General features: G+C 35.6%; 1 protein-coding gene across 4 annotated transcripts in view; it reads right to left on the reverse strand.

Moving 5' to 3' along the window:
- The window catches only part of USP3 (ubiquitin specific peptidase 3), a 102,075-nt gene that overhangs the window by 44,658 nt on the left and 34,699 nt on the right, over positions 1-22,718 (reverse strand). For all 4 annotated transcript variants that reach the window (XR_005525815.1, XM_039218885.1, XM_039218895.1 and 1 more), the window contains 3 exons: positions 21,623-21,754; positions 4,123-4,206; positions 1,008-1,089 (listed from right to left, as the gene is read on the reverse strand). Coding sequence is in view for 3 of the 4 variants with exons in the window: in XM_039218885.1 (XP_039074816.1) it covers positions 1,008-1,089; positions 4,123-4,206; positions 21,623-21,754 (298 nt within the window). In the remaining variant the exon portion in view is untranslated. The remainder of the gene's footprint in view (positions 1-1,007; positions 1,090-4,122; positions 4,207-21,622; positions 21,755-22,718) is intronic.

Consider the following 22,718-nt stretch of genomic DNA (forward strand, 5'->3'; position numbering starts at 1 on the left):
CCCCGTGTAAGCTTATAAGGAAATCAGCATTAATAAATACCATGGAGTACAGGATACAAAAACCAGGAAGATCCTTAAAAGAAATAAAGTTTTAAGACTGAATTCTTTTACAAGATTTTATTAAAACTACTACAAACTGAAAAAATATATACACCTCAAATAAATCAGTCCCCAAACTTTTAACTCTAAGCCATGCATAAAAGACCAATGCATGTATTCCTAGCAACAGGCTAACAGTCTTTTAAAAAACTACCTGAGTTTCCCTTAAAGACCAAAGCTTTGTTTTCTGATTAGCTCTACAAATGCACCAGGACATCTAAATACTACACCTGGGAAGTGAAATCTACCAATCCAACATAAAACATCTCTGCCCAAAACTCAGAGGGCCAGAGAGCACTTCATCTCTTTTTTAAACAAAATCATAACACTTCAATTAAGTGCATGTCTAAACATAACTAGCATGACAGCAGAGAGGCAGATGCAGGGCAAATTACTCATGTATTTAAAAGTATTTACTGACCTTTAAATTTTGTTAATTTATTCATGGCTCATACATCTGGTAACAGATGGTTACCAGAATGAGGACGCATATCCTTTCATGATGGAATTGAATTACTGAAGTCCTAAGAAACAAAACTTACCAAAACTTTAGACCCATAGACTTTGCATTTAAGACCTTTAACAGAAGGAAGCAAAGATCTCTAGGATCATTAGGACCAGAGTAATAAGATATACGAACAGGCTTTAAGAATGAACACTTTTGTGAAGGCAGAGGAACACAGTAGTAATCCTGATGGAAGGAAGGCACTGATAGAGGGACTCGCTGGGGTATTCAATCACATCAGAATCATTAGTACAAATGACAAACATTTCGTAAAATATTCCAAACCCAAGGCATACATTTAATCAGAGTTTATAATAAGGACCAACATTAGTGTTAGAGATGTAACAAATCAATGACTAGGTCTAAACCAATTCTTACATTTATATAAATTTTAATTACTTACATTTACTTTTAATAACTTGGTGTTTAGTGATGAATTTTCCAAAAGTTTTCTTTTCCTATGCCTGTCAGCTGTGAAAGCTGAGCTATTAAAACAAAAACAGACAGTAAAAAAGACATTGACACATACATACTACATAGCAGGTTAAAAAATAAACTTGGCTGTTCTAAGTGTCTGGAGCATAGGGCCCTGCCTGGCTGCTTAGGAAGGCCAGGAAGTGCCCACCGCCACGCACTGCGGCCCACAAGTATTTGAAGTAAGCAAGGAGTTCTACTTTGTTCCACTTTTCCCACTACTCCTCTTGCAAGGTGGGCTGGGATCATCTACCACCAGGTACTTCTCCCAAAAGCTAGTCATGTAGAAGTGATCTGTGAGACGATCCATCTCCACTACCACTCTATCTGCCTACTCAACTGTAAAGCTTCAAAAATGAGAAGACCCATTCCTTACAACACAAGGAAAATCCTTGTCTGATACGACTATTCTGAGATTTACTATAAGTGTCAAATACTATACTACTTCTTTCTTAATTTTGATGAAGATATCATGTTTTGTTCATTTGTCATAACAGATTAATATAATCTGAATTTCTGGAACGATAAATTATAGGCATATAAATACATATAAATTAATTTGATTCAACTATGCTACAAAGAATATTCTGAAACAAATTCTAATTGATACAGATATTCTGAATTAACATTTTAAAAATCTGTCTTGATGAAAGAGATATTTTGCTTAAATTTTATCAGAAAATCATTCTAATCTTTAAAGGGTCACTTTAAAATCATTATGTATCAGGAATCCTAATCTAAAAGAAGGAAAAAATTGTCATTAAACCCCACAGACCCTTAAGTCTGCTAATTCTTCTCCATCTTCTAAAATGTACCAGGCTAGTCCCAAGTAAACATACAATTATTAAATTTCCACATGAACTACAGTATCTTTGGAGCATCAGATCTAGTGACAGTTAGTTACGTTAAAACTAAAAATATTCTTAGGCAACATGTCCTCAGAACGTCCCTCTCAGAGTTATCAATGACTACAAGGTAAGAAGAGACCAATTCCAAGCTATTCCTTCACAATTCTGTAAGAGTTGAATCATAAGCACAATATTTATATGTATATGTATGTATATACCTCTTAGCAACAATGCCTACAGTTAACTTTCAGCTTTAACCTATATAAATATGGCATTTAGCTTTCTTAAAACACAAGTTATTAAATTTTACGCTCAGCAATTCTCAAAATGGCAGAACCCACTAGAACCACACTGATACGGATATATAAATAATATATAAATTTAAATTGACTGAACTTAAATAAAATTTAAAATTCAGTTCCTTGGTTATGCTAAGCCACTTTTCAAGTGCTCTACGCAGAAGTAGTAGCTACCATATAGGACAGTGCAGATTACAAATTTTTTCCCTTCAAAAAGTTCTTCTGCACAGTGTACCTCTGGAGGATATGTAGAACAGTCTAACGTGAAATAAAACACAAAGTCACAGTTTTTAAACTGTAGTTTGCACCATAGACTAACGCCTATACTTGAAACACAGAAAAAGGAACCCAGATAATATTTTTCAACATGGGAGAAAGACTGCAAGGTAGATTTTTCAGTGGGACGAAGCAGAAGTAGAAACAAGTAGGTCTGTGACATCTTCTGCCTGATGAAGTGGTCAGTGGAAATAAAAGATGTGATAACTGAATAACTGCATGCAGGCTCCTCTTTTCCCTTTGACTTAGTTCTGATACATTCACTTGGGATTCAGATGTAGTCCCTTTCTCTTTCTTAGAGAAAACTTTAAGTAGCAGAAAATATATTCTGACAGTCACTTCTGTGACAAAGAATCAACTCAGTAAGATTTTCACGATGACATCACCACACTAAAGAGTGGCATTATACAAATTACTGCGGGAATCTCGTACTTCAAAGGTGATTATGATGATTTCAGACAAAAATAAATATTTTGGGTCTGTATATCTGTAGCTCTGTCTCTAATCCTAGATAGGGCTTCTGTTGCTCTATTCAGATTACAAAAAGGGGAAGCCTTTGAAATGAGAAGAGCCAAAAAGTTTTTAAACTCCAATTATTGTATTTTAACTAGTTTAGATTTTTAAAAAATTCATTCTTCTTCCCTTATCAGCTTTATAATCTATTTAGTCAACAAGACATGCATAAAGACTTTGGCTAATGAAAATTATACCAAGTCTTACTCAAAGAACGTAAGCTATTTCCTCTCACTATATGATTTAAAAATATTCTATTGCCTTTACATTTAAGCTTCCTAAAAGACTCCTCCTTTTGGTATGCTCTCACAACAGCTTTTAATATCAACTGTCATAATAAATGGCACCTAACAACTAGGGGTGATTTACACAAATTTCACTAGCATCAGCAGCCATTCCATAGCCATGCTTCTATCCATGCAGCTTCCAAGGCATCACTGTTTGGATTTCTGTTTATTGCTTCAATTTTGGGTTCAAAGTTTTATCTGAATAACCTATCTGGCTATAGCTAAAAAATTCTATTCATATAAGCACTGTAAATTCTTTATGATGACAACCTATTATAATTTCAAGCGACACAGCCCCTCAAAAAAGAGGAAAAAAAGAAAATAGGATCCTGTGCTGTCACAAAGGTGCAAAGTGGACAATAATATAATAAAGCCTAGTTTCCCTTTAAAATAATGCGTAAATTTTAGTGCTTCTAAGACCTCATAAAGCATTTGACAAGAATTTTCTAATATCAAAGGTAACTCTATAATGATTTTCTATCATTTTATGCCCTTTCCTTACACCTCCAAAATCCCCCCTTGCAAATAAACTGAGTAGCTTATAAATTGAAGGGTAATAACTTAAAAAAATGAAAGGCTCATGGACTCTGGCCTATGACTATGATAAATATCAAATGAAATAAACACTAAGCTATGACCATTAACTATGGACACAGTTTCAGATATCCAAGGTAAACCTACAGTTTACTTTATTAACATTTCAATCACACTAAAACCATGATGAAGTTATGAAACTCATTAAGAAATAACCCCACTCAAAAATTCTAAAAGATCCCTCAACCCCACTCTGTCCCCTTCTTTTCCCAAAGCCTATTACTTACTTTTCCAAGTTCTGTAAGTGTTCTCTGACTTTCTGTACGAGTCCCAGCTTGGTGTCATTAACCACAAAATCATCACAGCGATAACTGCAAGAAAAATATTAATCAATGTGTATAAAGAGCTTGAGGAAACCACAGTAATGAAATCACTAAAAGGCCTGGCTGCTGCCAAGATGATCACATGGCTCTGCAGGCAGTTACTGTTGGTGGTAACTTTAAAAAGAACTTGGAATCCACAATGGAATGTTTTTTAAAAGCCTTTTTAAAAACCCACGCAGGCAATGAATACTAGCTTCTTTTCCCATTTTTACTCAAAAGCTCTTCAATTTCTCCTTCAAAAACAAGATAAGCTGCTACAGGTGTTACATTTTTTTTTTTTTTTTTTAGTGTTGCATAATACACGGAAAATAAAAAGCACCAAGTCGATTCACAGGGCATTAACGGAAAATAAAAAGCACCAAGTCGATTCACAGGGTATTAACGGAAAATAAAAAGCACCAAGTCGATTCACAGGGCATTAAGCCTAAAGCTTTCAGGTGATATTTCCCAACTCAAAATAATAGGAATTTGCGGGGAGGAAAGATTTAAGTGAAGAATAGGGAAAAGGTAATTAACCTGTAGAGATAAGTTAGAAAAAAAAAAAACTAAAAGCTAAACATTTAAAGATTTTTTCTTTTTGTTTTATTTATTTCTGAGAGAGAGAGAGAGACAGCATGAACAGGGGAGGGTCAGAGAGAGGGAGACACAATCCCAAACAGGCTCCAGGCTCCAAGCTAGTTGTCAGCACAGAGCCCGATGCGAGGCTCGAACCCACAAACCGTGAGATCATGACCTGAGCCGAAGCCAGACGCTCAACCGACTGAGCCACCCAGGTGCCCCTAAAAGCTATACATTTAAAACTAATTAAAATAATTGAATTCAGATGGCTGAGAAGGAAGACTCTTCATTCTGAAGTGCTAGAAAACAAAAATTAACTTAATTAGGAAACTGACAATTGCTTTGAAGAAAAACGTTAAGGTGTTCTTTAAAACTGATATTGTGAGGGGCACCTGGGTGGCTTAGCTGGTTGAACATCCAACTCTTGATTTCAGCTCAGGTCATGATCTCATAGTCATTGGCTCGATCCACAGATCGGGCGCCACAGTGAGAATGGAGCCTTCTTGGGATTCTGTCCTTCTCCCTCATTCTGTCTTTCTCTCAAAAAAAAAAAAAAAAAAAAAAAACCACTTAAAAATTAAGAAACAAAACAGATATTGTGTGTGTTTTTAGGTAGTCAATAAGCAAATACAAGGACTCATATGTAATAGACATTACCTTGTACATTACCATTCAATTTTTTTCTTGGAATAAAGCCAGTTTTAAGAACAACAACAAAAACTTTACAAGCTAGTACCAATATATTCTTTTGAATAGCAGCTTTGTATAAAACCACTACTATAACTACCAAAGAATAATGACAATAATGCTGCCATTCTGAGCAAAAGAAACTTTGAATGCATAGCAATTAGTAAAAATTAGATCATCTCTAGCAGAATCTAGAAAACATTTCTTACATATCTGAAATCAGTCTATAAAAAAATAAGAAAATGGGGAAGAGTAATGAAAAAAAAAAAGATTACACACACAAAAGCATAGCTTGTATCTTTTATTCACAGAAATTAAAATTTCAACTGAATGCCTTTGAAAACTCTAAAATAATAATATATATGTATTTATTTAACACCCTCCCCCATTAACTGACTACCTATGCTGTCAATCATGAGTTTCTAAGGTATTCTCCAATTTCCTAACATTTGAACAAACAGCAAAAGCTAACTTTTACGTCCTGGATGGTTTTTCTATGACCAAAGTACCAGCAATGGCAGGAGAATAATTCTTTATCCGTTTTATGATAAACACATAAAAAATTAAAGTAGTGAAAAGGTTTAATTCCTTGCTTCTTCTCAGCATAAAGGTTAAGAGGCTAAGATCTACTCTGTGAATTTGGGCTTGAGTCACTTGTTTCTTCCATGAAGCTTAAGCATTAACTGAAGAATCAAATTGTGCCACTACATTCTTCCTTACATTTTCATTTTATGTTTGCATAAATTTATGCATGGATTACAATTAAAACAATACTCAGCATTCAAAACAGAAACAATGCTAAATGCTAGTGTTCAACTAGGGAACAAAGTCTAAGAGTAAATTTCGATCACCTTTCACATATTTACAATACGCCATAATATCTAATAATATCTAACTGAAAACCCTAACCTCCACAAAAAAGTTGTTGCTCTGTTTAAACAATTTCCAGTTAAACTAAGTAACTGGTTTTCTTATTAAAGTAATTCTTTTGATGTGATATGGAATTAGCCTAAAATATAAAATAACATTTGTTAAACATTTTCATATACTGAAATAAAAATTTATGATTTTGCTCCATTCTAAATTATTCTGGCCTAACGATCTAGTTGCTTCATCTCTCTGAACTTTCATCATTAAAGTAAGTAAGTTGCAGCCGCCTGGATGGCTCAGTCGGTTAAGCTTCCTGCCTTCGGCTCAGCTCATGATCTCCTAGCTAGTGAGTTTGAGCCCCACATTGGACTCTGCTGACAGCTCAGAGCCTAGAGCTAGAGCCTGCTTGAGAGTCTGTGTCTCACTCTCTCTCTTTGCCTCTCCCCTGCTCATACGCTCTCTCAAAAATAAACATTAAAAAATTTTTCTTAATTAAGTTGCTCTAGACTCTACAGCTGTGCTAATGAGGCTGATTCAACTAAAGAACTGAATTTTAATTTTTAAAAAATTCTAATTGATACAAATCACTTACATCTATTTTTACAAAATACTTTTCCACTAAACACAATTTTATGGTTTTGGTAAAAGTGTATTTCACTCTTACTATTACATCATCTGAGATGTATTACAGTGCACATGATGGGTGCATGTGTCATTTCTAGTATTACACATAAGCATATTACCAATCTGATTTTTGTCAACAGAATGGTTGAGTTCATTATTTTTCTATGCAACAATGCAGCACTGCAATGTGTTTATATGAATATTTTATACAGACAGCAGAGTTATAATGATATCTATGTAAACACCAATTAGTAGTTAAGCTGAAGTACTTATTTTAATTATAATAAAAATTATTTTTCTAGCTTAATCATTATGAAAAAAATTAACTTTCATAGGAAGGCACACTAATGAGGCAGTATCAAGTAGAGAAGTTAGGTCACAAATTTTACAGAGAATGGCAATTACAATTTGCTATAGCAGAGCAAAATGAGTATTTAAAAAGTTTTGAGATAATATAGTAGACCATACTGAGTCACCTTCAGCAAATGCATATTCAGTTAATAAGAAGTTGCCTCTCAACAGGCAAAACTTAAAGCAGTTCATGAAATCAGAATTAAACATAAAACAAAAAAATGTCTCCATGAATAAAGGATCTGAGCTTATGCTTTTGGCCAACTATACCTAGATCTTGCTCAAGAAAGAAAACCATTTTTAGAAGGAGAGGTAAAAAATTTAATTACCATTTCATTAAGGGAATTATGATTTAAAATCTGAGGAAAAGATTAAAAAGAGATTTTATAAAATGTGCAAGTTTTTTGTTGGTTTTTTTTTTTTTTTTAAGAGAGAAATAATCTTAAGCAGTCTCCATGCTTGCCACAGAAGCCAACGTAGGGCTTGATTCCACAATCCTAGGATCATGAACTAGCTGAAATCAAGAACTGGACCCTTAACCAATTGAGCTACCCAGACACCGCCAAAGTGTGAAAGATCTTAAATTGACCCATCAAGCAAGTGTCAGTGAATAAAAGACTTTTCTAACAATTAAAGATCAATTAATTCAATATTTGAAAATTTTCAAGTACTTTTATTTTTAGCTTTACATGAGTTTCACAAGAGATACTGACCAATTAATACTCTTGGTGTGTTTTGTCTCAAACTACTCTAGACAGGAAAAAGTTTCTATCAAAACAGACAATGGGCCAGCTATGTGAGATCAAAAATCTGAATTTACGGAGCACCTGGGTGGCTCAGTTGGTTAAGTGTCCTTTTCTTGATCTTGGCTCGGGCCATGGTTGGTGGGTTCGAGCCCCATATCGAGCTCTGCAATGACGGTGCAGAACCTTCTTGGAACTCTCTCTCTCCCCGCTCTATCTGCCCCTATGTGGAACCTTCTTGGAATTCTCTCTCTCCCCTCTCTATCTGCCTCTATCCCACTCATACTGTCTCTCTCTCAAAATAATAAACTTACAGAAATTTTTTAAAATCTGGATTTACTGTAATTCCTTATATTTATTCCACTGTATGATACATAGTGAAAATATCTATGTTCTGAAGGAGACTGTATCATAGTGTGGTTACTAAAATTGTTCAGTATAGGGGCGCCTGAGTAGCTCAGTCGATTGAGTGGCTAACTGCGGCTCAGGTCATATCTCACAGTTTGTGAGTTCAAGCCCCATGTGGGGCTCTGTGCTGACAGCTCAGAGCTCAGAGCCTGCTTTGGGTTCTGTGTCTCCCTCTCTCTCTGACCCTTCCCCACTCACACTCTCTCTCTCAAAAATAAACATTAAAATTTTTTTAAGTAAAATTGTTCAGTATATATATGCAAATGCTATGAATCATCACCAATTTATGAAATTAAAAAAATTCTGTTTATTTTTGAGAGAGAGAGAGAGAGAGAGAGAGAGAGAGAGAGAGAGAGAGAGAGAAATGGACAGAGTACGAGCAGGGGAGGGGCAGAGAAAAGGGGAGACACAGAATCCAAAGCAGGCTCCAGGCTCTGAGCTGTCTGCAAAGAATCCAACGAGGGCTTGAACTCATAGACTGTAAGATTATGACTTGAGCTAAAGCTGGACACTCAACCAACTGAGCCACAGGCACCCCCAGAATCTACTTTTTTTAACTGCAATTTTTATGAATCTAAATAGAAGCCAAGCATTTCTAATGAAAATTTAGCATCTGAATGGAGATGTGCTATAAGTGTAAGATGTAAACTGGATTTGGAAGGTTTCATGTAAAAAAAATAATGCAAACGATCTCTAATTTTATAGTGATTTCATGTTGATGTAGTATTTTAATAAGTGGGTTAAATTAAATATACAATTAAAATTAATTCACCTATTTCTTTTCGCTTTAATGTGACTATCAGAAAAGTTTAAATTACATATATGACTTGTATTATTTCTGTTGGTAGCACTGCTAATCTAAAGGGTATCCAGGACATTACCTGCTCTAATACTCTGTATTACTACCCAATATCAAAAAGGGGTAACAAATTTAACTTTATTGAATTATAAAAAATCAATTTTGTTTTGGCTGGGGTTGTTTTCACTGGTTTGAAATTTTTTTTATTGCTTTCACAAGTGTCCCTATTTCTCAAGAGCCAATTTTAGGTTCTCTTACAGTCACTAAGGACACTTATTTTTAAGATTATTAACTTTTATACTCTCTGAATTTACCACATGATTTGATGACTGAAATAATTTACCACTATTATTTGATAATGATGATGGGGGGGTGATATTTTGAAAGTACCTACTTCTACAGGCCAAAACTTCTAAGGGTGCCTGGCATGTGGTAGAGATCAATAAATGTTAGTTTCCTTCCTTTGTGTAACCAAGAGCTGCCTCACAGCACAGGCTTCTCTAGCTGTCCCAACTCCTTGATTTTTTTTTCCTCCCAGGCCCAGAGGTCAAAAGAAAATAAGTAGCAAAAGTAGGATATAAATGAGAATTTAAATGTTGTCTGGCTGCTTTAGTCTTAGCTGAGACATTGCTTTCAAACTGGAAACTATCCCACTAATATTGGTATTAAAAAGACGCAAGGCAAACAGAAGGATTTAAAGTAAACAAGTTCTGAGGCACCTGGGTGGCTCAGTCAGTTAAGCGTCCAACTCTTCACCTTGGTTCAGGTCATCATCTCATGGTTCATGAGTTCAAGTCCTATGTTGGGCTCCGTACTAAGAGCACAGAGCCTGCTTGGGATTCTTCTACCCCTCTCCGCCCAAATAAATAAACTTAAAAAAAAAAAAAAAGTAAACAAGTTCTAAACATGTCTTCTGCAGGCACCTGGGCAGCTCAGTCTGTTAAGCAACCAACTTTGGCTCAGGTCATGATCTCATAGTTTGTGGGTTCAAGCCTTGCATCAGGCTCTATACGGTCTGTCAGCACAGAACCCACTTTGGATCCTCTGTCTGCTGCCCCATCCACGCTCCTCCCCTGCTTGTGTGCTCTGTCTCTCAAAAATAAACATTTAAAAATAAATTTAAAAAATAAAATTTTAACATCTCTTCTGGGGTACAACTGTGTTGAAGCCAATCAGTCAAATTATACTGACATCAAACACCTAAAAAAAAATACAGCCACTGTCATTGATTTTTCCATTCCAGAAGATTATACCAGAAAAATAAGTACAGGGGTGCCTTGCGTCCGACTTCGGCTCAGGTCATGATCTTGCAGTTCATGAATTCAAGCCCTGCATTGGGCTCTGTGCTGACAGCTCAGAGCCTGGAGCTTGCTTTGGATTCTGTGTCTCCCTCTCTCTGTTTCTCCCCTGCTTGTACTCCGTCTCACTGGCTCTCTCTCAAAAATAAATAAAGAATAAAAAAAGAAAAATATGTACAAAAAAGTACTTGTCAGATGGGTTTCAAAAGCTTGTAGACTGGTCCTCTGAAACTTGGAATGTTTTTCCCATTTTTAAATAAATGTTATAAAATATGGTTAAATGTCATAAGGTAAATATATACCTGGTTCCCAAAATGTAGTTGAAATAATACTATAAAGAGTTGTGTTTCTCTTTTCCTTCTTTCTATACTGCTATCACTGAGAAACCATGAAAGGTCAGAGTTCCGATAACTTGAGGAGTGCTTCTCTAGGAGAGGGCCAGGGCTCAGCATCTCCTCACACACATAGGGCTACAAGTGTCTAACAAGCAAAGTCAAGAACTACCAATATTACAAGACCAATTTTTAGGCTATTAAATTTACAATTAAGAAAGTTTTTATTTAGTGATTTTAGGTGATTCTTCAAGTAAGGATGAGCTCTACTTTTTTTTTTTTTCTTTAATTCAACACAGTATCACATGACTATTTCAGGCTTAAAGAACTTCCGGAAAAGTACAAAGATGGCTGAGTTCTTCTTCTAATAGACTATTTGTCAGGTAAGGAAAAGGTTCACTTTTGTATTTAGAAAAAGGAACTGTTTAAGAAAATGTAAGCAACTTCGGGGCATCTGGGTGGCTCAGTCGGTTAAGCATCCGACTTCGGCTCAGGTCATGATCTCACAGTTCATGGGTTCGAGCCTCATGTCGGGCTCTGTGCTAACTGCCAGCTCAGAGCCTGGAGCCTGTTTCAGATTCTGTGTCTCCCTCTCTCTCTGACCCTCCCCTGCTCACGCTGTCTCTCTCTCTCTCTCTCTCTCAGAAATAAATTTAAAAAAAAAACAGTAAAAAAAATTTTAAAAAAGAAAATAAGTAACTTGAACATTAAAGACAAAAAACAACACTTGGAAATCGTATCAGGCAACATATTAGTGATGTCAAATAAAGAAACAGGATATAAAAAAACAAGGCAGGAGGGGGATTGGTATCTTTATTTCTAACACCTTGAGACAAACCACACTATCATCTTGGCTATGTAAAGAGTACTCTCAAATCCAAATTCTCTTAGCCAAAAATGATCTTTTTTAAAAAATATTTTATTTTAGGGGCGCCTGGGTGGCTTAGTTGGTTAAGCGTCCAACTTTTGCTTAGGTCATGATCTCGCAGCTCGTGGGTTCAAGCCCCGCATCGGGCTCTGTGCTGACTGCCAGCTCGGAGCCTGGAGCCTGTTTCAGTCTGTGACTCCCTCTCTCTCTGACCCTCCCCTGCTCATGCTGTCTCTTTCTCTCTCCCCTAGAATAAAACATTTTTAAAAATTTAAAAAAATATTTTATTTCTGAGAGAGAGAGAGAGAGACAGAGACAGAGACAGAGACAGCATGAGCAGGGGAGGGTCAGAGAGAGGGAGACACAGAATCTGAAGCAGGCTCCAGGCTCTGAGCTGGCTGTCAGCACAGAGCCCGACGCGGGGCTCGAACCCACAAACTGTGAGATCATGACCTGAGCTGAAGTCGGATGCTTAACCAAATGAGCCACCCAGGTGCCCCCAAAAATGATCTTAAAGTAGTTTTAAATTACCTTAAGCCAATAGTTAATAAAGAAATTAAGCATACAGTATGGAATTACATGTACACTGATGTTAAGATAATAATTAATTTTACTACCTTTCACTGAAAGAATATACCTCAAATAGCAGGTAAAGTTTCATAAAAGTCATAAGTTATTCATACTACTATATAAGTAGTGAGGTAAAAAAATGGATAAAATCACAGGTTTATTTTACATTCTGTTTAATATAGAGCAAAAGATAATTGTCCAATTTCTTGATTACATTGATTCCTTATGTATATACTTTTAAATTTTCATTTATTTCTAATTTCTAACATCTAATTGTGTCTAATCCTTTCTACTTTTCTGTCCATGATCTCCCCCAAATCAATCTTTTTTCTCCTCCATTTCAACTAACATTCTATTCTCTACTTTGGTTATTTCCTCTGGTATGATCTTCCCCACCCCACCCCCTTATACAGTGACTTTCAAATTCACAGACAACTACAGACAAATTAAGCTACAGTGTTTGACGGTCCCACAATGTTAGCCTTACCTTCATATTATTCTCTCTCACCTTTCCTTCCCAATCTTCCCTTTCACTTCAGTATTACATGCTTACAGTTAGATTTAAGCTTTCATCCCATATATACCACTCCCTTACCTTTCCTTAATATCTTCCATGTAATACCATTCACTTATTTAATGGCAAAAATATTCCTCACTTGGTCATCTCCATATGTGCTTTCTTTCCTAGGTTTTTTTTTTTAAATTCTAACTTTAGAAATACTTGTTTCTTTCCTATTTTCACCCCTACACTACATGCCCCCTCTAAGAAATCTCAAATTAGTTTCATCAGGCACCTAATCAAGTTATAAAACCACAAAACTGCCCCAAATATATTTATATAATTGTATTAAGAAATCACATATATGTAAGTAAATCTAAATTAATGTGCATAGTATAAAAAAAAAAAAAACTCTTAAAATAAGCCGGAGGAAAAGAACTATTTGAAAATGTCCTGCTATTAATGATATCTTCACACTATGGTTAAACTAATATCTCAAAGTATAATATACACATAGTGTGAAATCTGACATTAATATAGCAGATATAAATTGGTATTTCTTGTATCTTAAGCTTTTTGTCCAAACTTAAGATCTGATTAGTCTTTTTATTAGATAGCCAATATTTTTATCTTCTCCTATGTTTGAGGAGCTCAGAGTAGGAAAGTCTGTTAGCCTGCCCTTTTCTTATTCACTAGTATTTACATTATTATCATCTTGCAGGGCTTGTTTGGTAAAAATTTCTTGTATTATTTTTTTATTGTAAGTAACCTCCACACCCAATGTGGGGTTCTAACTTATAATTCTGAGACCAAGACTTGCATGCTCTAACTGAGTCAGCCAGGTGCCCCATTTGGTAAAAATCATTTAAATGGTGTATCCATTTGATGAAGGTTGACTTGGAAAAAACTAAGCAAATCCATGTAACCAGGCAGAATGCAATATACTGCAACATGCTAAAAGTGAACAAGGGTAAGGACTCCACACGTAAAGCTTGGATTCAAGACATTCTGTATACAGTTCATGAAACATGACCATCTAATCTAAAGACCACTGACAGCAGGTATATTAAATGTTGGCCAAAGCTTTTTTTTTAATAAACTTTTTCATACAAAGTTTATTTTTGAGAGAGAAAGAGAGAACATTGAGATGAATGGAGGAAGGGGCAGAGAGAGAGGAAGAGAGCCCATCAGTGCGGAGCCCAACTCAGGGCTCAAACCCAAAAACTGTGAGATCATGACCTGAGTCCAAATCAAGAGTCTGATGCTCAACCAACCAACCCACCCAGGCACCCCAATAAAAACATGTAATATTTTCTCTCCATCCCCTTAAGCACATTATTTTGATGATTGCTGGCACTAAAACAAAACTAGGTTCCTAGCACAGAGTAGGTTCTCAATGGATATTTACTGAATAAGAGCAACATATCTGCTATTCTGATTTTTTTTGGACACTGTTCACATTATGTTTTTTTTTAAATGTTTTAATGTTTATTTTTGAGAGAGTGAAAGTGTGAGCAGGGGAGGGGCAGAGAGAAAAGGCAGTGGGGGCAGAGGATCTGAAGCAAGCTCTAGGCTCTGAGCTGTCAGCACAGAGTTCGCTGCGGGGCTCAAACTCACGGAATGTGAGATCATGACCTGCGTGGAAGTCAGACACTCAACTGACTGAGGCACCCAGCTGCCCCTGTTGATGTTATGTTTGAAAATCATCATGTACATTAGACTCTCAAGTAAAAATTTTGAAGGTAAAAATGTGAGGGGGAAAGGACTGATTATAATACTGAATTTTATTCACAAAGGATCTGTCTTTGCTTTGTGTCTTTCTTTAATACATTTATTCCTACATACAGTTTATAGTTTTTGTCATTATGTTGAATGAGGTTTTTTGTTTGTTTCTTTGGTTATTTCCATTTTTTTAAAGTTTGTTTTTATTTTGAGAGAGACAGAGACAGTACAAGTGGGGGAGGGGCAGAGAGAGAGGGAAAGAGAAACTCCCAGGAAGGCTCCACGCTGCAAGCGCAGAGCCAGCTGTGGCACTTGAACCTACAAACCGTGAGATCATGACCTGAGCCAAAACCAAGAGTCGGATGTTTAATGGACTGAGCCACCCAGCTTCCCCTGGTTATTTCCATTTTTAACTGATGACTGCTAATGAAGCTGTATATCATATATCACCATTTCAAAATTTCTTACTAATTCTAGTTCTCTACTAAAGTTTCCCTGAATTTTCTGGGCATTCCATTATGTAATTTGAAAACAAAAAAATTTTTTTCTTCTTTTCCAATATTTATACCAATTATCTCATTTACTTACTGTCTTACTTCAATGGCTAGAAAAACAATGTTAAATAATACTGTCAATCATGTAAATGATTTTTAAGTGTTTAGTTTTGAGAGAGAAACAGAGCACCAGCAGGGGGACGGGGGTGGGGGATACAGACAGAGAGGGAGACAACCCAAAGCAGGCTCTAGGCTCTGAGCCGTTAGCACAGAGCCCAATGTGGGGCTCAAACTCATGAATCTGGAGATTATGACTCGAGCCAAAGTTAGACACTTAACTGACTGAGCCACCCAGCCACCCTGATTTTTAAAAAATTTTTAATGGTTTTTAAAATTGTTGAAAGAGCCAGAGAGAGAGAGAGAGAGAGAGAGAGAGAACGAGAAGGGGAAGGGCAGAGAGAGAGGAGAACAGAACTCTGTGCTGACAGCAGTTGAGTCCAAGTGGCACTGGAACTCACGGAGCTGCGAGATCATGACCTGAGCTGAAGTTGCATGCTCCAAGGACTGAGCCACCCAGGCGCCCCGCATGTAAATTATTATAAAAGGCATTTCTGTCTTGTTTCTGATTTAATGGAACTGGCGTTAGTACATGATGTTTACTTTCTTCTTTCTTTAGTTTTTGGAAGACTGTGATATTTTAATAATTTCCTTTTGTTTCAATGTTATTAGGGTTAATTCAGAAATGGCTATTTATAAATGTATTTTTGCTTGTAATGGTACAATAATTGGGGGTTCTTTATGAAATAGGTTGATACAAATAACGAATATGTCAGCCGACTTCACATGAAATTAATTATATAATTTTTCTTTTTTGGTACATCTTGCTGGGTTATATTTAAGTTTTAATTATATGCAACTATTTTAATTTGTGGAACGGATTTATTTTCTGTTTGGAGTTTCTATCAGTTTTTTGTCTAAATGTTTTGAAAGATTCATAACATTATAATATATCAATATTGGGGCGCCTGGGTGGCTCAGTCGGTTGAGCGTCTGACTTCAGCTGGGGTCATGATCTCACGATTCATGGGTCTGAGCCCTGTGTCAGGCTCTGTGCTGATGGCGCCTGTTTTGGATTCTGTGTCTCCCTCTCTCCCTGACCCTTCCCTGCTCACACTGTCTCTCTCTCTCTCTCTCTCTCTCTCTCTCTCTCTCTCAGAAATAAATAAAACATTTAAAAAAATAAAGTAAAATAAAATATATCAATGTTAAATTTTAATAGTTTGAGACCAAACCATCCAATATAATAGCTGCCAGCCATATGTGGGGATTTAAACTTATATTAATGACAATAAAACAAAAAACATTTCTCAGTCCCACTACCCTTTTTAAGTTTGTTTATTTTTGAGAGAGTGCATACACTTGCGAGAGCAGGGGAGGATCAGAAGGAGAGCGAGAGAATCCCAAGCAGGCTCTGGACTGTCAGCATAGAGCCTGATGTGGGGCTCTACCTCACAAACTGTGAAATCAAGACATGAGCTGAAATCAAGAGTTGGACACTTAACTGACTGAGCCACCCAGATGCCCTGTACTACCCACTTTTTTTTTTAAATGTTTATTTATTCTTGAGAGAGAGACAGACAGAGCATGGGTGGGGGAGGGGCAGAGAGAAGGGAAACACAGAATTAGAAGCAGGCTCCAGGCTATGAGCTGTCAGCACAGAGCCTGAAGCGGGGCTCAAACTCATGAGCTGTGAGATCATGACCTGAGCTGAAGTCGGACGCTTAAGCGACAAAGCTACCCAAGTTAGCCACTTTTAATTGCTCAAATGCTACCATATTTTATGGCACAGATATCACATCCAAAACAGAGAAAAATATCTCTTTCTTGGCTTTAAAACTCTAAGGTTGTTTTTCCATTCCTATTATTACGTGCTATTAAAGTTACAAAGATCCATATCATCTTCTTAAAGAACTAAGAAAATATCCCCAAGCCAAACCACTCTCCACCTATCGGAAAGAAGAAGCAACCATCATACAAATGAACCTGAGTTTTTTGCAACAGTAAAAAAATAATCTTTTAATCTACAGCTACAAAGGAATCTTTTTTTTTTTTTTAATGCTATTTATTTTGAGACAGAGAGAGAGAGAGAGAGAGAGAGAGAGCAAACGCACACATACAAGCAGGGGAGGGCCAGAGAGAGAGGCAGAAAGAATCTTAAGCAGGCAACCATCGGCGCAGAGTGTGATGTGGAGCTCAAACTCATGAATAGTGAGATCATGACCTGAGCTGAAATCAAGCGTTGGATGGTTAACTGTCTGAGCCACGCAGGTGCCCCTACAAAGTGATCCTTCAACAGTAAGTTGTGTATAATACTAATACTAAAAATCCCCTCAAAACTTTTATGGAAAAAGTACCCCTCAAAAAGGGCAATGGTGGCTCAATCAGTAAGTTTTAAATTCCTTTTCATTCCCTTGTATAGTGTTGTGATATTTGGAGGCAAATTTGATCTCTGGCTTTATTATAAATGATAGATAAGGATACAGAAAAAAAAAAGCATGTAATCTAGTGACTTCATCTTTTCAAACCAAGAAAAGTTAAAACTCAAAAGAACTCATTTACATAGCAAGTTTATTTTTAAATTCTCTTTTATTGAATTCTAATGTATTGCCATAGAATAGGCCAATTTTGGAAAATTAGAATACCTGCAGAGAAAACCTATATCCTTTGTAAAAAGCAGAAAAGTACTAGCTTATTAGGGAAGAGCCTTTTATTAAAGTTGTCAGAAAACCTCTATTAAAAACGTTCTTTTTAAACTTCAAAATACTGTTTTTAAATAAACAAAACTGTTCCTGTTCTCTAATCTTTACATCACTGAAAATCTGTACTACAATTATTTATAAAGATACTCAAAAGATTTTCCCCTTTTTAATAGTCAATCACAATTCTCTTTGAGAACAATTCGGTATCGGTTTAAGTCCACAAATAAGAGCTTTATTTTTACTAGTTCTAGTTAAAACTGCTATTTGTTACAGCTGTCTAAAATCTGAAATACAAGTCTTTTTTCTAAACAAATGAATTAACATTTCATAATATTTCTTTGTGTGAAAGAGTGCATTACAACATTACCCTGCCATAAAAGAAAAATTTTAGTAATTTAGTTTTAATATTCCTTTCACATTTTGTATTCTCAGAAATTCAGTTACTGTCGATAAGGATCAGAGTTGACAAGACTATGTCAGATGTCAAAAGCTATTTGTTCAGCATTTAAAACTATTAACTCCAAATGTCTATCTACATAAGAAATCAGAAGTTCCTAATTTTAATTTTAGTTTCTTTGTGATACAAGAATGTATACCACATACAATTCCATTTTTACTGACTGGAGAGAAAATATATGGGGTGGGAGGAAAAACTATTATTACTTAACAAATAATAAAAGTGAACACTAGTCCTTGTGTGAACATCTCGGGGAGATTTTAATTTGTCTAGAAATTTTCACTTAACTTCAAAGCTCAGATTAGCTGACTGATCTCCTAAATGAGTAGGTCTGTGTCAAATCAAAATTACTCCTTTTGGTGTTGCTTTCCTTCTTTGGAAACAGTGACCCATTTTACATTGTTCTCTTTGGTTGATATGAGCTTCTTCCGGATGTCCTGTTTATGTAAGAAGTGAAGGGAGCTGTAGTGGGGTGTCCCTCTTGGGAAGTAAATGAAATAGCTCACACTTGCCACAATTTAGGTCTTCTTGAAGAAAAATGTTTCATGGCTATTCAGTCCTCCAAAATGACCAGAAGACACAATATTATAGATTTAATGTAACCTTCCCATTTTTGGAAGATATGTAACAAAATACAATCCTTTAAACATATATTGCCCTCTCTGCACCAGACACTGAGTAACATGGAAGAGATTATATGACATATGGTTCTTGTAGTCACCAAGGACATTTACAAATAACCTAATGCACAGCAGGAAATTACAAGTATCCCAAGCACTATGAGTTTAGGAGAGATTACATCTAGCTACAATTGAAGCTGGGAGGAGGGAGTGAGGAGTTCAGTGGGAACTTCACAAAGGATATGCAAAGATAGGATAGGGCAGGGACTCTTGGAAAAGGGAACTAAGGATAGAACAACGCAAGAGCACGTTGCAACTTTAGAGTACAGAACACATGGAAAAGGAGCTCTAACGTTAACTCAGGTCAAAAGATTTTGACCACAAGCATAACAATAATCAAAAAAGTTAAAACTAATGCACCAATATTTTACCACTGAAGTAAATCGAGTCTAACCACAAGAAACTTACAAAGAAAAATTTTAAACTGAAATTACTGAAGTGTATTAGAAAATAACACACACATTCATTCAGAAGGAAGAAATCCTTTTCATTTCTTTCTTAATCATATACTGAGGTGTGAGGAAAATGTTAGAGTACAGCCTTCTCAGTTTGCAACTATCACAGGTTTCTTTTAAGGCATCAGTGTAATGCTGCTACAGGGTGAGTCCCTGCCTAGTATTTTGTTTTTAAACCCTGAAATGATACAGTAATGTGACCAGCTGCAGTTCCCTTCCTGCACTTCAGAAGCTCTGAGTGTCCATACACTTGCAGCTCTGTATCACTTCACACAGAAGACCTGCAATTGACCAAGAAGGCTGTGCCATGGTGTACATTCAACAAGGTTCAAGATCTGCCATTTAATTACAATCAGCCATGAAACCACATGCACTTTAGCATATCGTATCTACATAAAACAAATCAAATTGCAATTCTAGTTATTAAAGGTATTCCTTCAAAATGTATAGTCTCAAATATATTTTTAAAGACAATGATGTATGCAACATATTTTTAAAGAGACCTAAGAATATAATTCCACTCCATTAAGATAATTTTTTAAATTTCTTCAAAAAGTTACTGTTTCCTCAAAATCTTACCAGATGCAAGAAACACCACTGCAAACTTGTTACATAGCACACAGAGATTTAATTGTATTTTCAAACTTCCCCATTTAGCATTTCATGCACATTGCTAAATGAAAAGAAGAACTTATGTTTTCAACATCTGGTATATATAGGTTGACCTGACTTAACAACAATGATTATGACATCTTAATTTCTGCTTAAAAGAAATGGTCTTCAAGAAACATGGTTCTGTCAATTAGGTTGCTACCTCATTCTAGCATGTTAAGTTTTCTGAAAGAAAGGAGGAAAAACTAATGAGAACACTTTTAACAGCCTGGCTAATGCTTAACTTTAATAGGAAGGAGTGTTTTACAAGAGCAAATAACAATGAACTGAGCACTAGCCCATGTGTGAAAATCTCAGCAAGATTTCATTTTTATTGAAATTTTTAATTTTTATCTACCTCCAGCTTCTCTCTCTTCCAGGTCTGGACATCTTCCACTGAAACAGTAGTGGTCTGAATGACTAACTCTTAGGATATATTATTCAATAGCCACAATTTAATAATGTTCAACCTATAAAAATTTTAAAGATCCGAAGCCATTCTTTCCTCCTTTCAATGGACATTTTTCTACACTACAATAATCAACTAAGGATGATATAGAAAAGATTGGCACAGAACTTCAGTAGAGTATGAATCAAAAGTGATTATTTAGACTTTAAAACCCCATCCATGCCCAGTACTGCTTTCATGTGACATTCAAGGGTTGTATGGCCAAAAAAATTTCCAAAGGGATCTTTCAAATGGCTTTCTTTTCCTTTCAATGTCAAAAACCTTTTGAATTGAGAATAAGCTCATTAAATCAAGTAAAGAATTATTCATCATAATTTACTAGGCAGAGGAAAAAATTTGCTTCACACTGAAGTTAAAACCCCAAAAGACACTGACCTTCTAAGTATAACAAATGGATATGAATTGTTAACCATTACTGTAAACAACCTAGTTCTAAGTAGTCACAAAATCAATACTTATTTCACTGTCATTTATATGAAACAGATATGTATATTATATTACAATGAGAGAACAGGACCTCTAATCTTTTAAAGGATGTGATACTTTAAAAAAAGAAAAACCAGCCTGAAAGACTACACATGAAATTCTTAACATTTATCAACAGAGAGAAGAGAACTGATCTGTGCTGGAAGAAGAGAGATTGTCAAAATAGTTTTTTAAACAAAGTTACATTCTTAAGATTACGTAACAAAATGTTACCCAGAGAGTAAGAGCATGCGCTTGGGGTTTGGGTTTTTGGGGTTGTTTTTAACAGAAGTTTGTATCACAATATTTTTCAATTAAAAACAAAATAAGGAAAGGAATTATAAATACAACCACAAAGAAATACTTTTCACTGCCCTGCAGCTTACTGGGATGAACAAGGAACAGAGGGTGGGAAAGAGAAGGCAGCCCAGAAGTTGAAGGGAACAATGCAGAGTAAAATCTGAATGAATCAGGACAGGCATTCCTGATAGCTCCAATCTCCTATGAATCCTAACAGAATGAAATGGAAGTAATAGCAGCAGCACTAGTTTAAAGATTGACAGGGGAGAGGAGAGAACAAGGAAAATGAGACAACATTTGCACACTAAGTAAGGAATATCATTTCTAGAAAATACTAATACTTACCAGTATGTGCTGTAGCTACTGCAATCCATACACACTGTGTGCTGAGGTTTATCTTGCTTTTCTGATTTCTTATGATTAGCTAAGGGTACTTGTGCATCTTCATAATGTTTTTTTGCATGGCCATTCACATACCTTACAAAAACCAAATAAAAATTCATTTTAATCTAAATACTGCTTTGCAAGTTAAAATAGTAGCAGATGACAATAAAATTAGATGATAATCAAATTAGAATGAGAAAGAATTCCTCCTTATAAGAGTAGTCAGTCCTATAAAAACATTCAATTAGTGATTTATTCAGCTGAGTGCTTAAAATATGTTCCTTTTTTTTTTTTACTGTCAAACATGACAGTCCACTTTTAATTATACATAAGATTAGGGTGAGGCAAGGAAAAGCATCATCTATGCAAATAAGTTTCAATACCATTGATATTATCACTTAGCAGCCCCTTTGCTAATGCTTTTGCTATAGCTTTTTTCTTTTTTTTTTTTTTTTTTAAGCTTTTCTCAGGTTGTTCTCAAAGGTAAGCTCTGTAAACTAAATTAGTCTACCACTTCCCACAGGACCATAGTCTGTGCCTGGACTGCTGCTTAATATAAAATGTGAAAGTCAGATATGGAAACAGGATTATCTTCTACCTCTTTCTTATCAATATGGCTTCAGATCTTGTATTCGAATGCCTAAATAATTAGTTCCACTCATATGGAAACAGTTTGTTTGGAAACAATACAAAGTACAAATCATCTTAAGGTTACATAAATTATTATTTCTTTACATGGACAAAGATAATCAAAGGTCAACATATTCATAAAAATTTTCTAATACTTTACAACTCAGCTATAATAAATTACTATATATTACAGAAGGCAGAATGAAACTGAAATAATGCATAGAGTCTACACCCAAATTCTCTAAATCTCCACCTAAATAATGTACAATGTTGTAACTGACCAGTCCTGTGAAGACCATTATTAAACAAAACTTCCCCGTCCCTAGAAAGTAGTCAATTTATAGAAGGCAAGGGAAAACTCAGTCAGAACAAATGTTAATTAAATGGTACCAAAATAAACATACTCAGACAGTTAAAGTAACACTTT

The sequence above is a fragment of the Hyaena hyaena genome, unplaced genomic scaffold (genome assembly GCF_003009895.1).
Source record: "Hyaena hyaena isolate Hyena2069 unplaced genomic scaffold, ASM300989v1 scaffold_15, whole genome shotgun sequence".
NCBI classification, from domain to species: Eukaryota; Metazoa; Chordata; class Mammalia; order Carnivora; family Hyaenidae; genus Hyaena; species Hyaena hyaena.